The sequence below is a fragment of the Oncorhynchus masou genome, chromosome 31, assembly GCF_036934945.1.
Source record: "Oncorhynchus masou masou isolate Uvic2021 chromosome 31, UVic_Omas_1.1, whole genome shotgun sequence".
Classification (NCBI taxonomy): Eukaryota; Metazoa; Chordata; class Actinopteri; order Salmoniformes; family Salmonidae; genus Oncorhynchus; species Oncorhynchus masou.
This window is the reverse complement of record NC_088242.1, coordinates 14,739,811-14,761,264: the sequence shown is the minus strand read 5'-3', so window position 1 is coordinate 14,761,264 and position 21,454 is coordinate 14,739,811. Positions and strand designations below refer to the sequence as shown.

Genomic DNA, 21,454 nt, shown 5'->3' with positions numbered 1-21,454 from the left:
GATCCAGACCCCCCCAGGTTATATGAAGCTGGATGTGGAGGTCCTGGGCTGGCATGGTTACACGTTGTCTGCGGTTGTGAGGCCAGTTGAACGTACTGCCAAATACTCTAAAATGGCCTTGGAGGCAGCTTGTGGTAGAGAAATTAATATTAAATTATCTGGCAACAGCTCTGGTCAACATTCTTGCAGTCAGCATGCCAATTGCACACTCCCTCAATGCTTGAGACATCTGTAGTATTGTGTTGTGTGACAAAACTGCGCATTATAGAGTGGCCTTTAATTGTCCCCAGCACAAGGTGCACCTGTGTAATGGTCAGATTCTTGATATGCCACACCTGTCAGGTGGATGGATTATCGTGACAAAGGATAAAATGCTCACTACAGGGATGTAAACAAATGTGTGCACAACATTACAGAGAAATAAGCTAAAGTAAAAGTATAAATACTTTAAAATATATATATATATATTTTTTTTTTAACGGATAGCCAGGGGCACACTCAAACACTCAGACATAATTTACCAATGAAATGTGTTTAGTGAGTCCGCCAGATCAGAGGCAGTAGGGATGACCAGGGATGTTCTCTTGATAAGGAATGTAGTGGAGTAAAAGTGAATATTAATGCACAGATATCCCCCCCAAAACTACTTCAGTAGTACCTTAAAGTATTTTTACTTCAGTACTTTACACCACTGGGGACAGGTTAAGGTCAGTCAGAGGATTGGCACCAATCACCTTGAGGAATCATCTATCATTCAATGAATCATGGCAGAAAGAAGGATGCATTTTCAGAGACTCATGAGGGCTGACGTTCACTAGATGTACTTCTCTATTTGACCAGCAGGTGTCTCTCTCGTCCCTTCAGATAACACAGAGCTTCACTCAACTGTTACAGTTCAGTACTTCCAGAAAGGGAACTAATATTTAAAATTAGGTTAAGGGAAGGGTTATTGTTAAGGTTAGTGGTTTGGTTAAGTTAAGTGTTAAGGATGGGTCAGTTACATATTTTGGCTCTCCGTGCTGTCAATGGGATGCTGGACAGAACATTTCCCCTAGCCTTTCCTTTCTAAAAAAGGACCAGCAAGCTTTACCTCATTGAAACGTTTATTTGATGAAAAATATCTCTAATAATGTGAATTTTGGATAACTTTTTTGACCAACTGGGGGTTTGAAAACGCTGCCCTCAATCATAATTTTACATTGTTCCTGCATGAATCGATGTAGGCACAGTTATGCACAATCAGTCACACACAAACACACAAAACTGTTCCATTATTCAGATTAACAGGCTCATGTTTTAGGTCACTCCAATAGCTGTCATCTGCTAACATGATAGCCACTTGACTGTGGATCAATGATTTCCAAAGAGAAGCAACCCCCCTCAACTTCTCTAGAGCTTTCTCTTTATCTCATCCCCCACTGACTTCTCTAGAGCTTTCTCTTTATCTCATCCCCCACTGACTTTTCTAGAGCTTTCTCTATCTCATCCCCCCCAACTTCTCTAGATCTTTCTCTGTACCTCATCCCTCTGTACCTTCTCTTATTCTTTATCTCATCCCCCCCTAACTTCTCTAGATCTTTCTCTGTACCTCATCCCTCTGTACCTTCGCTTACTCTTTATCTCATCCCCACTGACTTCTCTAGATCTTTCTCTGTACCTCATCCCCCACTGACTTCTCTAGATCTTTCTCTGTACCTCATCCCCCACTGACTTCTCTAGATCTTTCTCTGTACCTCATCGCCCACTAACTTCTCTAGATCTTTCTATGTACCTCATCCCTCTGTACCTTCTCTTACTCTTTATCTCATCCCCACTGACTTCTCTAGATCTTTCTCTGTACCTCATCCCCCACTGACTTCTCTAGATCCAATTTGTAAGTCGCTCTGGATAAGAGCGTCTGCCAAATGACTTAAATGTAAATGTAAATGTAAATCTTTCTCTGTACCTCATCCCCCACTAACTTCTCTAGATCTTTCTCTGTACCTCATCCCCCACTAACTTCTCTAGATCTTTCTCTGTACCTCATCCCCCACTAACTTCTCTAGATCTTTCTCTGTACCTCATCCCCCACTAACTTCTCTAGATCTTTCTCTGTACCTCATCCCCCAGTACCGTCTTTTATATTCATGTTCTTTACCTCCCTGTAATATCTCTCCTCTGTCTTCTTAAGAGATGCCCCTAGACCTCTCTGTTCCTTCCTCTGTCTTCCCTGCTTTCTTCTTCTTATCCTCCCTCACATTGTTCCCTCCTTCTTCCCTTCACTGCACTCTCTTCTCCTATTTCCTCTTCTCTCACATTCTACATCCCTCTCTCTCCCTCCCTTGCCCTCTGTTCTCCTGAGATGGATAGGCCTATTGATTTACAGACGATGGCTTTGACATGACAGACAACCTGGACCCCACTGGGAGTAAAGCCCTACTTCAACCTCCCAGAGTCACACATGCACGCACACACACACACACACACACACACACACACACACACACACACACACACACACACACACACACACACACACACACACACACACACACACACACACACACACACACACACACACACACACACACACACACACACACACACACACACACACACTCCCTTCACAGACCACAGACCGCAAGGAATGTTAGTAAACCTACATGGTGTGTGGAGATGAGACAGTGGAGGGGTCTGTGTGTAACATTAACCACAGCTCTGTGACTGACTAGGGGAGTTCGGTGGCTGTGAAGCCCACCAAACAGCTCTACAGATGGGGCTACTGTTAGCCACCCTCCCCCTGGCACACACACTAGCAGACCAGACCACCTCTGTGTGTGAGGCTAGACTTCAGAATGTGGGTGGTACAGTATAGGAAGGACAACAGACAAGATGTTTATGTGTCTGAGGAATAGTTGCTTGTGTTCACTTCTTTGAGTGTGTGAAAGGTGTATTCATGTGTGGATTGGTATTACTGTACCCATGTGTGTCTGTTTGTGTTTATTGAGCAAGCTCCTGTGTGTGTGTTTGTGTGTGTCCGTGCGTGCGTGTGCGTGTGTGTACTCACAGGTGAGACAGAGAGGCCACATCACTGAAGATGCCGTCAGGAAGCTCAGAGATCTCGTTGCCATGGAGAGACCTTTGAGATGACAGACAGAGTGGGAGGTGAACACAGCAATACCTCAACTAGATCTGCTCCCACCATTCTGTTCCAACGTCCGAACTGTTGGGAAAAATGTTTTATAAAGTCGATTGTTTCGATCTCACTGAAGCATATCCACTAGATCTGTTCATATGTTTCTGTAATCAGACAATGCCGGGTCCTTATGTTGCACGTAGTGGCCCTGAGGTCTACAGGGGAAGTGGAGGGCATGGAGAGAGCTCCCCTCTGAATCAGCTTGCTACAGTTGTCTCTGTAGTGACTGCTGCAGTTTTACTGTCTGTCTGTCTCTCTGCAGCAGGTCTGGGCAGGGGAAAGGTTGTCTGTTATCTGGGGCTCAGGGCTGACTGGAGGAGACAGACACAGGGCTGCAGTGGAATCCAGAGTGGCTGGTGTTAAGTTACTGAGCTGAGCACTGAGAAGAGTACCTAGGCTGTGATTCCCAGACAGGGTGGTAGGGCTCTGTGAGCTAAAGGGGACGGTGAGTATAGAGGAGGGGGGTCTTTGAGTATGGGAAGGGGGAGTTTGAGCTCTGCTCTCTGTTGTGGGGGTGTGATGGGGGTATTTTAGTATGGGAAGGGGGAGTTTGAGCTCTGCTGTCTGTTGTGGGGGTGTGATGGGGGGTCTTTTAGTATGGGAAGGGGGAGTTTGAGCTCTGCTGTCTGTTGTGGGGGTGTGATGGGGGTCTTTGAGTATGGGAAGGGGGAGTTTGAGCTCTGCTGTCTGTTGTGGGGGTGTGATGGGGGTCTTTGAGTATGGGAAGGGGAGTTTGAGCTCTGCTCTCTGTTGTGGGGGTGTGATGGGGGGTATTTTAGTATGGGAAGGGGGAGTTTGAGCTCTGCTCTCTGTTGTGGGGGTGTGATGGGGGGTATTTTAGTATGGGAAGGGGGAGTTTGAGCTCTGCTGTCTGTTGTGGGGGTGTGATGGTGGGGGGGGGATCAGTCAGAGTGCAGAGCTGCTTCCTTCCTCGTCTTTCATCGAGGTGATTGGGTGATGAGCCACTGGGCTTACCGATACATACACACACATGCTGGCACACACACGCACGCACGCACACACACACACACACACACACACACGCACACACACACACACAGGGCTTGATGGCAGTAAAGAAAAGGATTTAATGGCAGAAAAATAACATGTCTGTCAAGCCATTACCAGCTGTCTCTGTGTCTTTGGATGAACACCAGATACTTACTTCTAAACCCATTGGACCCCTGGCCCCGCTTGGTTACTGGCCAAACTAATACTATGCTTCCTGTTCACTATCCCCGAGCTTGCTTTTCGAATTCTTTGTGGATCTGTGTAATCTGAGGGAAATATGTATCTCTAATATGGTCATACATTGGGCAGGAGGTTAGGAAGTGCAGCTCAGTTTCCACCTCATTTTGTGGGCAGTGTGCACATAGCCTGTCTACTCTTGAGAGCCAGGTCTGTCTACGGCGACCTTTCTCAATAGCAAGGCTATGCTCACTAAGTCTGTACATAGTCAAAGCTTTCCTTAAGTTTGGGTCAGTCACAGTGGACAGGTATTCTGCCACTGTGTACTCTCTGTTTAGGGCCAAATAGCATTCTTGTTTACTCAGTTTTTTTGTTAATTCTTTCTAATGTGTCAAGTAATTATCTTTTTGTTTTCTCATGATTTGGTTGGGTCTAATTGTGCTGCTGTCCTGAGGCTGTGGGGTCTGTTTATGTTTGTGAACAGAGCCCCAGGACCAACTTGCTTAGGGGACTCTTCTCTAGGTTCATCTCTCTGTAGGTGATGGCTTTGTTATGGAAGGTTTGGGAATCGCTTCCTTTTAGGTGGTTGTAGAATTTAACAGCTCTTTTCTGGATTTTGATAATTAGTGGGTATCGGCCTAATTCTGCTCTGCATGCATTATTTGGTGTTTTACATTGTACACGGAGGATACTTTTGCAGAATTCTGTATGCAGAGTCTCAATTTGGTGTTTGTCCCATTTTGTGAAGTCTTGGTTGGTGAGCGGACCCCAGACCTCACAACCGTAAAGGGCAATGGGCTCTATTACTGATTCAAGTATTTTTAGCCAGATCCTAATTGGTATGTTGAAATTTATGTTCCTTTTGATGGCATAGAATGCCCTTCTTGACTTGTTTCTCAGATCGTTCACAGCTTTGTGGAAGTTACCTGTGGCGCTGATGTTTAGGCCAAGGTATGTATAGTTTTTTGTGTGCTCTAGGGCAACAGTGTCTAGATGGAATTTGTATTTGTGGTCCTGGCGACATGACCTTTTTTGGAACACCATTATTTTGGTCTTACTGAGATTTACTGTCAGTGCCCAGGTATGACAGAATCTGTGCATAAGATCTAGGTGCTGCTGTAGGCCCTCCTTGGTTGGTGACAGAAGCACCAGATCATCAGCAAACAGTAGACATTTGACTTCAGATTCTAGCAGGGTGAGGCCGGGTGCTGCAGACTTTTCTAGTGCCCGCGCCAATTCGTTGATATATATGTTGAAGAGGGTGGGGCTTAAGCTGCATCCCTGTCTCACCCCACGACCCTGTGTGAAGAAATGTGTGTGATTTTTGCCAATTTTAAACGCACACTTGTTGTTTGTGTACATGGATTTTATAATGTTGTATGTTTTACCCCCAACACCACTTTCCATCAATTTGTATAGCAGACCCTCATGCCAAATTGAGTCGAAGGCTTTTTTGAAATCAACAAAGCATGAGAAGACTTTGCCTTTGTTTTGGTTTGTTTGGTTGTCAATTAGTGTGTGCAGGGTGAATACATGGTCTGTTGTACGGTAATTTGGTAAAAAGCCAATTTGACATTTGCTCAGTACATTGTTTTCTTTGAGTCTGCTGTTAATGATAATGCAAAGGATTTTCCCAAGGTTACTGTTGACGCATATTCCATGGTAGTTATTGGGGTCAAATTTGTCTCCACCTTTGTGGATTGGGGTGATCAGTCCTTGGTTCCAAATATTGGGGAAGATGCCAGAGCTAAGGATGATGTTAAAGAGTTTTAGTATAGCCAATTAGAATTTGTTGTCTGTATATTTGATTATTTCATTAAGGATACCATCAACACCACAGGCCTTTTTGGGTTGGAGGGTTTTTATTTTGTCCTGTAACTCGTTCAAGGTAATTGATCATGTATATGTTTTTGCTCTTTATTCTTTGTTATAGAGCCAAAAAGATTGGAGAAGTGGTTTACCCATACATCTCCATTTTGGATAGATAATTCTTTGTGTTGTTGTTTGTTTAGTGTTTTCCAATTTTCCCAGAAGTGGTTAGAGTCTATGGATTCTTCAATTACATTGAGCTGATTTCTGACCTGCTGTTCATTCGTTTTCCGTAGTGTATTTCTGTATTGTTTTAGTGATTCACCATAGTGAAGGCGTAGACTCAGGTTTTCCGGGTCTCTATGTTTTTGGTTAGACAGGCTTCTCAATTTCTTTCTTAGATTTTTGCATTCTTCATCAAGCCATTTGTCATTGTTGTTCATTTTCTTTGGTTTTCTATTTGAGATTTTTAGATTTGATAGGGAAGCTGAGAGGTCAAATATACTGTCAAGATTTTCTACTGCCAAGTTTACACCTTCAATATTTCAGTGAAACATTTTACCCAGGAAATTGTCTAGAAGGGATTGAATTTGTTGGTGCCTAATTGTTTTTTTGGTAGGTTTCCAAACTGCATTCCTTCCATCTATAGCATTTCTTAATGTTACTCAGTTCCTTTGGCTTTGATGCCTCGTGATTGTGTATTGTTCTGTTCAAGTAGACTGGGATTTTGCTGTGGTCTGATAGGGGTGTCAGTGGGCTGACTGTGAACGCTCTGAGAGACTCTGGGTTGAGGTCAGTAGTCTACAGTACTACTGCCAAGAGATGAGCTATAGGTGTACCTACCATAGGAGTCCCCTCGAAGCCTTCCATTGACTATGTACATACCCAGCGTGCGACAGAGCTGCAGGAGTTGTGACCCGTTTTTGTTTGTTATGTTGTCATAGTTGTGCCTAGGGGGGCATATGTGGGAGGGAATGCTGTCACCTCCAGGCAGGTGTTTGTCCCCCTGTGTGCTGAGGGTGTCAGGTTCTTGTCCGGTTCTGGCATTTAGGTCGCCACAGACTAGTACATGTCCCTGGGCCTGGAAATGATTGATTTCCTTCTCCAGGATGGAGAAGCTGTCTTCATTAAAGTATGGGGATTCTAGTGGGGGGATATAGGTAGCACACAGGAGGACATTTTTCTCTGTTAAGATAATTTCCTTTTTTGAATTTCTAGCCAAATGTAAAATGTTTCTGTTTTGATTAATTTAATGGAGTCAGTTTGGTCTGCTCTATACCAAATTAGCATACCCCCTGAGTCCCTTCCCTGTTTCACACCTGGTAGTTTGGTGGATGAGACTACCAGCTCTCTGTAACCTAGAGGGCAACCAGTGGGTCCGTCTCCTCTAAACCAGGTTTCTTGCAGGATGACACTCCCCTTTGACTCTCTCATTCTATTTCTAAACCCTTTGTTGACCAGGCCACAGTTTAACTCTCCTCAACCTTTCTTTCTTTTTTTTCTTCTTCTTTTTTAAACTTTCTCACCCCTCATGTTTTTGGCCACACCCTGGTGCTGTCTCGACACACTCCCTTTACACACACACACCTAATACCCAGAAGGAAGCTTACCTCAAACAAAACCACAATAATCATCATACACGCACACACACACACACACACACACACACACACACACACACACACACACACACACACACACACACACACACACACACACACACACACACACACACACACACACACACACACACACACACACACACACACACACACACACACACGACAGACCTCTAGTCTGTTTGATGACTCCGTTAATGATTCTTCCATTTTTTACTGGACTGTAAAGTCGAAGGGGTGTGTGTGTGTGTATGTGTTATGAAACTTTTTGCACCTCAGTGTGCTTTCTGTGAAGGGGAGACAAAAACCAAACTTTGAACCCCTTTTAGAGTCTAACAGTTAGAACTATTAAACGTCTTGCCTGAGACACTTTCTGTCTACACCCCTCGATCCCTCCTCCCGTTAAAAAACAAAGAACGAGGTTACAGGGGACATTATATAGCAGAGATTTGAGTGATCAGACCAGCAGTAAAGACAGTTTTCTGTTTCCTTTCTGACTCCAGGTCATCTGAGACAGCAGGGTCCTAGACAGAGGGGGTCTGTGTGTGTTCATGTCTGTGTGAGTGGGCTTCGGCATACTAACATAATTACAAATGAAGCAGACTTTTATGGCACGTGAGTGAAAGACTGTCTGGTAAAACACATGGAAGTCTGACAAGTCTGTTGCTGAACCGCACTCGCATGATAAGTATCCTGGCTTGAGGCTTGACACACACACACACACACACACACACACACACACACACACACACACACACACACACACACACACACACACACACACACACACACACACACACACACACACACACACACACACACACACACACACACACACACACACACACACACACACAGAGACAGAGACAGAGACAGAGACAGAGACAGAGACAGAGACAGAGACAGAGACAGAGATAGGATAGGAGAATGTGCTCACAGTAGTCGAAGGGAGCGCAGTCCACCAAAGGCCAGACTGGGGATGCAGCGCAGAGAGTTATAACTCAGGATCCTAGAATGATAAGAAACAGGCAGAACACCTTAACGTATATCCCTTCTGTTAAAACTCAGGATCCTAGAATGATAAGAAACAGGCAGTACACCTTAACGTATATCCCTTCTGTTATAACTCAGGATTCTAGAATGAGTAAGAAACAGGCAGTACACCTTAACGTATATCCCTTCTGTTATAACTCAGGATTCTAGAATGAGTAAGAAACAGGCAGTACACCTTAACGTATATCCCTTCTGTTATAACTCAGGATCCTACAGGCAGTACACCTTAACATATATCCCTTCTGTTATAACTCAGGATCCTAGAATGATAAGAAACAGGCAGTACACCTTAACGTATATCCCTCCTGTTATAACTCAGGATCCTAGAATGAGTAAGAAACAGGCAGTACACCTTAACGTATATCCCTCCTGTTATAACTCAGGATCCTACAGGCAGTACACCTTAACATATATCCCTTCTGTTATAACTCAGGATCCTAGAATGATAAGAAACAGGCAGTACACCTTAACGTATATCCCTTCTGTTATAACTCAGGATCCTACAGGCAGTACACCTTAACGTATATCCCTTCTGTTATAACTCAGGATCCTACAGGCAGTACACCTTAACGTATATCCCTTCTGTTATAACTCAGGATCCTAGAATGATAAGAAACAGGCAGTACACCTTAACGTATATCCCTTCTGTTATAACTCAGGATCCTAGAATGATAAGAAACAGGCAGTACACCTTAACGTATATCCCTCCTGTTATAACTCAGGATCCTAGAATGAGTAAGAAACAGGCAGTACACCTTAACGTATATCCCTCCTGTTATAACTCAGGATCCTAGAATGAGTAAGAAACAGGCAGTACACCTTAACATATATCCCTTCTGTTATAACTCAGGATCCTACAGGCAGTACACCTTAACGTATATCCCTCCTGTTATAACTCAGGATCCTAGAATGATAAGAAACAGGCAGTACACCTTAACGTATATCCCTTCTGTTATAACTCAGGATCCTAGAATGATAAGAAACAGGCAGTACACCTTAACGTATATCCCTTCTGTTATAACTCAGGATCCTAGAATGATAAGAAACAGGCAGTACACCTTAACATATATCCCTTCTGTTATAACTCAGGATCCTACAGGCAGTACACCTTAACATATATCCCTCCTGTTATAACTCAGGATCCTACAAGGAGTACACCTTAACGTATATCCCTTCTGTTATAACTCAGGATCCTAGAATGAGTAAGAAACAGGCAGTATACCTCAACATATATCCCTTCTGTTATAACTCAGGATCCTACAGGCAGTACACCTTAACATATATCCCTTCTGTTATAACACATCCTAGAAAACTACAGAGTTGTTTTGTTGTGTTCAATACGCTCATAGTGGACAGGTGGACAGGTGGACAGGTAGACAGGTAGACAGGTGGACAGGTGGACAGGTAGACACGTAGACAGGTGGACAGGTGGACAGGTGGACAGGTGGACAGCTGGACAGGTGGACAGGTGGACAGGTGGACAGGAAGACATGTGGACAGGTCAACAGGTGGACAGGTGGACAGGTAGACAGGTGGACAGGTGGACAGGAAGACATGTGGACAGGTGGACAGGAAGACATGTGGACAGGTGGACAGGAAGACAGGAAGACATGTGGACAGGTGGACAGGAAGACAGGAAGACAGGTGGACAGGTAGACAGGTGGACAGGTGGACAGGTGGACAGGAAGACATGTGGACAGGTGGACAGGTGGACAGGAAGACAGGAAGACATGTGGACAGGTGGACAGGAAGACAGGTGGACAGGTGGACAGGTGGACAGGAAGACATGTGGACAGGTGGACAGGTGGACAGGAAGACAGGAAGACATGTGGACAGGTGGACAGGAAGACAGGAAGACAGGTGGACAGGTGGACAGGTGGACAGGAAGACAGGTGGACAGGAAGACAGGTGGACAGGTAGACAGGTGGACAGGTGGACAGGTGGACAGGAAGACAGGTGGACAGGAAGACAGGAAGACAGGTGGACAGGTAGACAGGTGGACAGGTGGACAGGTGGACAGGAAGACAGGAAGACAGGAAGACATGTGGACAGGTGGACAGGTGGACAGGTGGACAGGTGGACAGGTAGACAGGTGGACAGTTGGACAGGTGAACAGGAAGACAGGTGGACAGGTAAACGGATCAGTGCTTACAGTGTCGTGAGCTGACTCATGTTGGAGAATGAAGAGATGGTGAGAGAGTTGATCTTGTTGTTACTAAGGTCTCTAAAAGGACACAGAACACACTGTTAAATCACACACTGTAGGGCATCCACCCATGAAGTGTCATTCCTTATGTTATAAAATACATTTCACCCAAAAAATATGATTGTTCATGATATGATCTGTTCAGTGGGGTCTTTCTCTACCACATCATTAACATTACATCTAAAAAGTTTGATTTTGTAACATCTGATAGGAAGCACCGAGCTCTGTTGAGAGCTGAATTGAAAATAAAAAGCTTGTTTTATGTCCTCCGGATTGGAGAGAAGAAACAAGTTCAACAGTGTACCTGTCAGTTAGCCACAGTTCTCCTACAGTATCCAGCCTAGCTGACGCAATTATATTGCCCAGAGTTTCTACCCCTTTCTTTCTCTGGCCTCCATTGAATTAGTCTCCCTAATTCTGTCCCTCCTACAAGGGTACCAACGTTTGAAGTGATTACCATGGAGACACAAGGGGAGGACCACTGTTTTTAGAGTAACATGTAACACATTATTTTACCCATCGGTCAAAAGATGCGTTTTTGATTGGACACGGTACACACTGCCAAATAACACCAGATAACATCAAGGTTGGCCAGGTAGACACACTCACACTAACTGGAGGTATTTAAAGGTAGAAAGCTCCTTTGGCACCATGCCAAACTGGTTCCCATCCAGATACCTGTGGAGAGACAGACAGATATTCAGAGTTTAATACTTGTGTGAAATGGCAGCATTCAGATCCTGGGTCTTTCTAAAGCCACAGGGAGAGAAAGGCCAGACCACGAACCCTAACAACCCCGTGTCAGATAGTAACACTGTCCGACCCCCCCCCCCACCCTCTCTCTATCTATCTCCCTCCCCCCACCCCTCTCTATCTATCTCCCTCCCCCCACCCCTCTCTCTACCCCCCACCCCTTTCTCTACCCCCCACCCTCTCTATCTATCTCCCCCCACCCCTCTCTATCTCGCTCCCAACCACCCCTCTCTATCTCGCTCCCCCCACCCCTCTCTATCTATCTCCCCCCACCCCTCTCTATCTCGCTCCCCCCACCCCTCTCTATCTCTGTTCCCTCCCACCCCTCTCTATCTATCTCCCCCACCCCTCTCTATCTCCCTCCCCCCAACCCCTCTCTATCTCCCTCCCCCACCCCTTTCTATCTCCCCCCCCCCCCCTCTCTATCTATCTCGCTCCCCCCACCCCTCTCTATCTATCTCGCTCCCCCCCCACCCCTCTCTATCTATCTCGCTCCCCCCACCCTCTCTTTCTATCTCCACCCCAACCCACCCTCTCTATCTATCTCCCCCAACCCCTCTCTATCTCCCTCCCCCAACCCCTCTCTATCTACCTCCCCCACCCCTTTCTATCACCCTCCCCCACCTCTCTCTCCCTTCCCCACCCCTCTCTCTATCTCCCTCTCTCCCCCCACCCCTCTCTATCCATCTCCTCCTTCCCTCCACACACACCTCCCGACTCCTCCCCCTACCCCCCCTCTATCTATATATCCTTCATCTCCCCTCTACATCTATCTCCCCCATCCCTCCCTCCCCTCCCTATCTAGCTCCCGTTTCCCTCCCCTCCCTCCCCCCACACACCCCTCTCTTTCTATCTCCCCCTTCCCTCCCCTACCTCCCCCCAACACTCTATCTATCTCCACACCCATCCCAACAAAACCTGCTCATTAAAATGTTCTCTTGATGCTGTGGATCTCTCTCTCACACACACACACACACACACACACACACACACACACACACACACACACACACACACACACACACACACACACACACACACACACACACACACACACACACAGTTCTTGGCCATGGTAGTTGGAGTGACATCAGTATTAGGCCTGGAGGCCTCTGGGAGTAGAGAGGAATGTCTGAGAGAAGAACTATAATGTTTATTATCTCTCTCTCTTTCTTTCTTTCTCCTCTCTCCATCTTTCTTCTGTCTTAAGTCCATTGCTACGATCTGCTCATGTCCATAAAATTCCACCTGATTGTATCATAAAACATTCTTATGATTGAAATATTTGATGTACTGAGGAGGAACTCACAATTCAGTGACGTTTCTGGGGATGCCTTTGGGTAGCGCACGGAGGTGATTGTTACTGCAGCGTACCACAGTCTCCAGACATGTACACTCACTGGGACACAGAGGCCTGGGCACACAGCTCATCTCCTCCACTCCTGGAGAGAGACAGCGGGAGAAGGCAGGTTTGATTATTCATCTAGCAAGAGAGATTGAATAGCGGAAACGAGGAAAAGAGAGGTTAGAGAGAGAGAGAACATATTAAATGAGAGATTACATAGAGATGACATATTAAATGAGAGATTAGATAGAGATGACATATTAAATGAGAGATTAGATAGAGATGACATATTAAATGAGAGATTAGATAGAGATGACATATTAAATGAGAGATTAGATAGAGATGACATATTAAATGAGAGATTAGATAGAGGTGACATTAAATGAGAGATTAGATAGAGATGACATAAATGAGAGATTAGATAGAGATGATAGTGTAAAGTTGCAGAGACAAAGACAGACCTAGTATTCGTTCTCAGTAGGAAGCAGATTCACTGATCAGTACAGCTAACAGCTCAATAACACTCAGCCAGCATTGACTTCAGGCATAGGTACGGCTGAGTGTGTGTGTGTGTCATAAGAATCGAGACATAGGTAAGGCTGAGTGTATGTGTGTATGTGTGTGTATGTGTGTGTATGTGTGTGTATGTGTGTCATAAGAATCGACCAGAGACATAGGTACGGCTGAGTGTGTGTGTATGTGTGTGTTTGTGTGTGTATGTGTGTCATAAGATTCGATCAGAGACATAGGTACGACTGAGTGTGTGTATGTATGTGTGTATATGTGTGTGTATGTGTGTAATAAGAATCGATCAGAGACATAGGTACGGCTGAGTGAGTGTGTATGTGTGTGTTTGTGTGTGTATGTGTGTCATAAGATTTGATCAGAGACATAGGTACGACTGAGTGTGTGTATGTATGTGTGTGTATGTGTGTGTATGTGTGTCATAAGAATTGAACAGAGACATAGGTACGGCTGAGTGTGTGTATGTGTGTGTATGTGTGTCATAAGAATCGATCAGAGACCTAAGGTGAAATCGCTTGAGGGTGAAATCGCTTGGTAAACAAAATAATAAAATACATTTACAAAGACAGTCGATACCTAGAGACACGTTCAACCACCTTTTTGACTTTGAAGAAAGAGGAGTGAGAAATTGTGAAGCATGTTCTATCAGCCCAGTACCAGCTGGTTAACTTACCTCCCACACAACGAGGGCCAACAATAGATCACTAACTTACCTCCCACACAATGAGGGCCATCAATAGATCACTAACTTACCTCCCACACAATGAGAGCCATCTACAGATAACTAACTTACCTCCCACACAATAAGGGCCATCAATAGATCACTAACTTACCTCCCACACAATAAGGGCCATCAATAGATCACTAACTTACCTCCCACACAATGAGGGCCATCAATAGATCACTAACTTACCTCCCACACAATGAGGGCCATCAATAGATCACTAACTTACCTCCCACACAATGAGGGCCATCAATAGATCACTAACTTACCTCCCACACAATGAGGGCCATCAATAGATCACTAACTTACCTCCCACACAATGAGGGCCATCAATAGATCACTAACTTACCTCCCACACAATGAGGGCCATCAATAGATCACTAACTTACCTCCCACACAATGAGGGCCATCAATAGATCACTAACTTACCTCCCACACAATGAGGGCCATCAATAGATCACTAACTTACCTCCCACACAATGAGGGCCATCAATAGATCACTAACTTACCTCCCACACAATGAGGGCCATAAATAGATCACTAACTTACCTCCCACACAATGAGGGCCATCAATAGATCACTAACTTACCTCCCACACAATGAGGGCCATCAATAGATCACTAACTTACCTCCCACACAATGAGGGCCATAAATAGATCACTAACTTACCTCCCACACAATGAGGGCCATCAATAGATCACTAACTTACCTCCCACACAATGAGGGCCATCAATAGATCACTAACTTACCTCCCACACAATGAGGGCCATAAATAGATCACTAACTTACCTCCCACACAATGAGGGCCATCAATAGATCACTAACTTACCTCCCACACAATGAGGGCCATCAATAGATCACTAACTTACCTCCCACACAATAAGGGCCATCAATATATCACTAACTTACCTCCCACACTATCAATAGATCACTAACTTATGACCCACACAATGAGGGCCATCAATAGATCATTAACTTACCTCCCACACAATGAGGGCCATCAATAGATCACTAACATACGACCCACACAATGAGGGCCATCAATTGATCACTAACTTACCTCCCACACAATGAGAGCCATCAATAGATCACTAACTTACCTCCCACACAATAAGGGCCATCAATAGATCACTAACTTACCTCCCACACAATGAGAGCCATCAATAGATCACTAACTTACCTCCCACACAATGAGGGCCATCAATAGATCACTAACTTACCTCCCACACAATGAGGGCCATAAATAGATCACTAACTTACCTCCCACACAATGAGGGCCATCAATAGATCACTAACTTACCTCCCACACAATGAGGGCCATCAATAGATCACTAACTTACCTCCCACACAATAAGGGCCATCAATAGATCACTAACTTACGACCCACACAATGAGGGCCATCAATAGATCACTAACTTACCTCCCACACAATGAGGGCCATCAATAGATCACTAACTTACCTCCCACACAACAAGGGCCATCAATAGATCACTAACTTACCTCCCACACAATGAGGGCCATCAATAGATCACTAACATACAACCCACACAATGAGGGCCATCAATAGATCACTAACTTACCTCCCACACAATGAGAGCCATCAATAGATCACTAACTTACCTCCCACACAATAAGGGCCATCAATATATCACTAACTTACCTCCCACACTATCAATAGATCACTAACTTATGACCCACACAATGAGGGCCATCAATAGATCACTAACTTACCTCCCACACAATGAGGGCCATCAATAGATCACTAACATACGACCCACACAATGAGGGCCATCAATTGATCACTAACTTACCTCCCACACAATGAGAGCCATCAATAGATCACTAACTTACCTCCCACACAATAAGGGCCATCAATAGATCACTAACTTACCTCCCACACAATGAGAGCCATCAATAGATCACTAACTTACCTCCCACACAATGAGGGCCATCAATAGATCACTAACTTACCTCCCACACAATAAGGGCCATCAATAGATACTTATCTCTATCTTTAAGGGACAGTGCTTCCCCCTCTCCCCCCACAAAAAAACCCAGATGCTTTGACAACTCAAAAGGGGTAGATCTCTTTCTGTATATTGTGCTACAATCTGCAGTCTTCAGTCCCAAATGTCTTGAAGCAGTTGTATGAGCGAAACCCGTAACTCCCATCAAGGAAGAACTGTGTGTGCTAGAGAGTGTGAGGCAGAACTGTGTGTGCTAGAGAGTGTGAGGCAGAAATGTGTGTGCTAGAGAGTGTGAGTGAGTAGAGTGATTATCTTACTTTACCGAGGTTAGCTAGCCAGCTATTTGTCATCCTTAACGTAGGAGTCACTGCTAGCTAGCTAGCCAACAGCTAGCCAACGTCTTCCGAATTGAACTTCAACAACCCGGTCAACATTCCGCCTCGCCCCACAGGTAGTATCACATTTTCATTTCACTTCATTACAGCACAACGGTTTTGATTTGTTTGATCGTAGCTAGCTAGCTACTTAGCCGTCTTTGTATCTAAGACAATTGTGTAGTCTGGAGCGATATTCTAGGTTAGCTAGCCAGCTATTGTCGTTCTTTTAACGTAACGTTACGTAATCAACACTGCTAGCTAGCCAGCTAGCCCCCGAATAGCAGCACTGTAGAAACTATTACACTCGACGGAACGACTTGATTAGTGTAGTGTCAACAACGTAGCCACTGCCAGCTAGCCTACTCCAGCAGTACTGTATCATTTCAATCATTTTAGTCAATAAGATTCTTGCTACGTAAGCTTAACGTTCTGAACATTCGATAAGTGTAGTCCACTTGTCATTCCAATCTCCTTTGCATTAGCGTAGCCTCTTCTGTAGCCTGTCAACTATGTGTCTATCTATCCCTGTTCTCTCCTCTCTGCACAGACCATACAAACGCCCAACACCGCGTGGCCGCGGCCACCCTAATCTGGTGGTCCCAGCGCGCACGACCCACGTGGAGTTCCAGGTCTCCGGTAGCCTCTGGAACTGCCGATCTGCAGCCAACAAGGCAGAGTTCATCTCAGCCTATGCCTCCCTCCAGTCCCTCGACTTCTTGGCACTGACGGAAACATGGATCACCACAGACAACACTGCTACTTTTACTGCTCTCTCTTCGTCCGCCCACGTGTTCTCGCACACCCCGAGAGCTTCTGGTCAGCGGGGTGGTGGCACCGGGATCCTCATCTCTCCCAAGTGGTCATTCTCTCTTTCTCCCCTTACCCATCTGTCTATCGCCTCCTTTGAATTCCATGCTGTCACAGTTACCAGCCCTTTCAAGCTTAACATCCTTATCATTTATCGCCCTCCAGGTTCCCTCGGAGAGTTCATCAATGAGCTTGATGCCTTGATAAGCTCCTTTCCTGAGGACGGCTCACCTCTCACAGTCCTGGGCGACTTTAACCTCCCCACGTCTACCTTTGACTCATTCCTCTCTGCCTCCTTCTTTCCACTCCTCTCCTCTTTTGACCTCACCCTCTCACCTTCCCCCTCTACTCACAAGGCAGGCAATACGCTCGACCTCATCTTTACTAGATGCTGTTCTTCCACTAACCTCATTGCAACTCCCCTCCAAGTCTCCGACCACTACCTTGTATCCTTTTCCCTCTCGCTCTCATCCAACACTTCCCACACTGCCCCTACTCGGATGGTATCGCGCCGTCCCAACCTTCGCTCTCTCTCCCCCGCTACTCTCTCCTCTTCCATCCTATCATCTCTTCCCTCTGCTCATACCTTCTCCAACCTATCTCCTGATTCTGCCTCCTCAACCCTCCTCTCTTCCCTTTCTGCATCCTTTGACTCTCTATGTCCCCTATCCTCCAGGCCGGCTCGGTCCTCCCCTCCCGCTCCGTGGCTCGACGACTCACTGCGAGCTCACAGAACAGTGCTCCGGGCAGCCGAGCGGAAATGGAGGAAAACTCGCCTCCTGCGGACCTGGCATCCTTTCACTCCCTCCTCTCTACATTTTCCTCCTCTGTCTCTGCTGCTAAAGCCACTTTCTTCCACTCTAAATTCCAAGCATCTGCCTCTAACCCTAGGAAGCTCTTTGCCACCTTCTCCTCCCTCCTGAATCCTCCGCCCCCCCCACCGCCCTCTCTGCAGATGATTTCGTCAACCATTTTGAAAAGAAGGTCGACGACATCCGATCCTCGTTTGCTAAGTCAAACGACACCGCTGGTTCTGCTCACACTGCCCTACCCTGTGCTCTGACCTCTTTCTCCCCTCTCTCTCCAGATGAAATCTCGCTTCTTGTGACGGCCGGCCGCCCAACAACCTGCCCGCTTGACCCTATCCCCTCCTCTCTTCTCCAGACCATTTCCGGAGACCTTCTCCCTTACCTCACCTCACTCATCAACTCATCCCTGACCGCTGGCTACGTCCCTTCCGTCTTCAAGAGAGCGAGAGTTGCACCCCTTCTGAAAAAACCTACACTCGATCCCTCCGATGTCAACAACTACAGACCAGTATCCCTTCTTTCTTTTCTCTCCAAAACTCTTGAACGTGCCGTCCTTGGCCAGCTCTCCCGCTATCTCTCTCAGAATGACCTTCTTGATCCAAATCAGTCAGGTTTCAAGACTAGTCATTCAACTGAGACTGCTCTTCTCTGTATCACGGAGGCGCTCCGCACTGCTAAAGCTAACTCTCTCTCCTCTGCTCTCATCCTTCTAGACCTATCGGCTGCCTTCGACACTGTGAACCATCCGATCCTCCTCTCCACCTTCTCCGAGTTGGGCATCTCCGGCGCGGCCCACGCTTGGATTGCGTCCTACCTGACAGGTCGCTCCTACCAGGTGGCGTGGCGAGAATCTGTCTCAAACTCCCTCACGACGCCAGGACAGCGGAGTCAATCACCACCTTCCGGAGCCACCTGAAACCCCACCTCTTCAAGGAATACCTAGGATAGGACAATTAATCCTTCTCACCCCCCCCCCCCCTTAATGATTTAGATGCACTATTGTAAAGTGGCTGTTCCACTGGATGTCATAAGGTGAATCCACCAATTTGTAAGTCGCTCTGGATAAGAGCGTCTGCTAAATGACTTAAATGTAAATGTAAAATGTAAATGTGAGGCAGAACTGTGTGTGCTAGAGAGTATGAGGCAGAACTGTGTGTGCTAGAGAGTGTGAGGCAGAACTGTATGTGCTAGAGAGTGTGAGGCAGAAATGTGTGTGCTAGAGAGTGTGAGGCAGAAATGTGTGTGCTAGAGAGTGTGAGGCAGAACTGTGAGTGCTAGAGAGTGTGAGGCAGAACTGTGTGTGCTAGAGAGTGTGAGGCAGAACTGTGTGTGCTAGAGTGTGAGTCAGAACTGTGTGTGCTAGAGAGTTTGAGGCAGAACTGTGTGTGCTAGAGAGTGTGAGGCAGAACTGTGTGTGCTAGAGAGTGTGAGGCAGAACTGTGTGTGCTAGAGAGTGTGAGGCAGAACTGTGTGTGCTAGAGAGTGTGTGTGTGTTTCGACCCAAACTCACCCTCTTCACAGCGGAAGTCAGGCAGTGCCACGTCCTGCAGTGGGATCTCTTTGAGGAAGGCGGGGCGCTGGCATCGAGGATTGCCCGTGACAATCTTTCTGCTTCTCAGCCAATCACCAAGCCAGGCCAGACGACAGTCACAGTTGAAGGAGTTAGCCAGGAGGTTACTGATGGAAAGAGAGAGTTAGACTTAACAATTAAGTGTGTGTGTGTGTGTGTGTGTGTGTGTGTGTGTGTGTGTGTGTGTGTGTGTGTGTGTGTGTGTGTGTGTGTGTGTGTGTGTGTGTGTGTGTGTGTGTGTGTGTGTGTGTGTGTGTGTGTGTATGTGCGTGTGAAGGTGTGTGTGTGAAGGTGTGCGTGCGAAGGTGTGTGTGTGTGTGTGGGGGTGTGGGTGTGAAGGTGTGTGTGTGTGTGTGTGTGTGAAGGTGTGTGTGTGTGTGTGTGTGTGAAGGTGTGTGTGTGTGTAGGTGTGTTAGAGCCCTGCATCAGGTGAAAAATAAGCCATTATTTCAACCCGTGGATCAGGTCACAGTTCAGAACAATTACACTGCGGGTCGGAAACATTTGCATTCAAATTGTTTTACAGGAGCTTGTTGTGTTGTGAATTCCATTCAGTGAGTGGCGAGGCAGACATTGGCTACCAGCCACACAGAGACGCCATGTCCATACGGGACACAGGGGCACGTGCCCCCTCAGATTAATGCTGATTAATATATTGTATTTAAAAATATATATTTGTTTCTGTACTAGCCACCTAGCCATTTTCTGAAGTTGTCTTTAGCCCAGATAGGTTCCCAATCTCCCAACCTCATAACTAGCAACCAAGAAGCCATTTCACACTATCAGATAGAGCAGCTAGCTTGTCTATCTATGTTAGCTGGCATGCCTGCTGGCAAGGTTGGTAGACTATAGAAAAACAATTAATTACTTAACGTACTAAATAAGACTCACATTCCTTTCAATCTTTTACCCAGAGTTTAGCAGAGACTCCGAGAAATGCAGTGCATTCAGAAAGTATTCAGACCCCTTGACATTCAGAGACTTGTCCCAAAGCCACTCCTGCATTGTCTTGGCTGTGTACGTAGGGTCATTGTCCTGTTGGAAGGTACATCTTAGCCCCAGTCTGAGGTCCTGAGCGCTCTGGAGCAGGTTTTCATCCAGGATCTCTCTGTACTTTGCTCTGTTCATCTTTCCCTTGATCCAGACTAGTCTCCTGGTCCCTGCCGCTGAAAAACATCCCCGAAGCATGATACTGCCATCACCATGCTTACCCGTAGGGATGGTGCCAGGTTTCCTCCAGACATGATGTTAGGCATTCAGGCCTAAGAGTTCAATCTTTGTTTCATCAGACCAGAGAATATTGTTTCTCATGGTCTGAGAGTCTTTAGGTGCATTTTGGAAAACTCCAAGGTGGCTTGTGCCTTTTACTGAGGAGTGGCTTCCGTCTGGCCACGCTATAATAAAGGCCTGTTTGGTGGAGTGCTGCAGAGATGGTTGTCCTTCTGGAAGGTTCTGCCATCCCCACAGAGGAACTTCCATTTAAGAATGATGGAGGCCACTGTGTTTTTGGGTATCTTCAATGCTGCA

The 21,454-nt window shown here is 46.1% G+C and overlaps 1 protein-coding gene across 1 annotated transcript in view; it reads right to left on the bottom strand.

The window, feature by feature from the left end:
- The window catches only part of LOC135523480 (slit homolog 1 protein-like), a 217,819-nt gene that overhangs the window by 26,517 nt on the left and 169,848 nt on the right, over positions 1-21,454 (bottom strand). Inside the window, exons 19-24 of the mRNA XM_064950176.1 lie at positions 19,868-20,034; positions 13,113-13,245; positions 11,660-11,728; positions 10,997-11,068; positions 8,729-8,800; positions 3,047-3,118 (exon numbers count right to left, since the gene is read on the bottom strand). Of these exons, the coding sequence (XP_064806248.1) occupies positions 3,047-3,118; positions 8,729-8,800; positions 10,997-11,068; positions 11,660-11,728; positions 13,113-13,245; positions 19,868-20,034 (585 nt within the window). The remainder of the gene's footprint in view (positions 1-3,046; positions 3,119-8,728; positions 8,801-10,996; positions 11,069-11,659; positions 11,729-13,112; positions 13,246-19,867; positions 20,035-21,454) is intronic.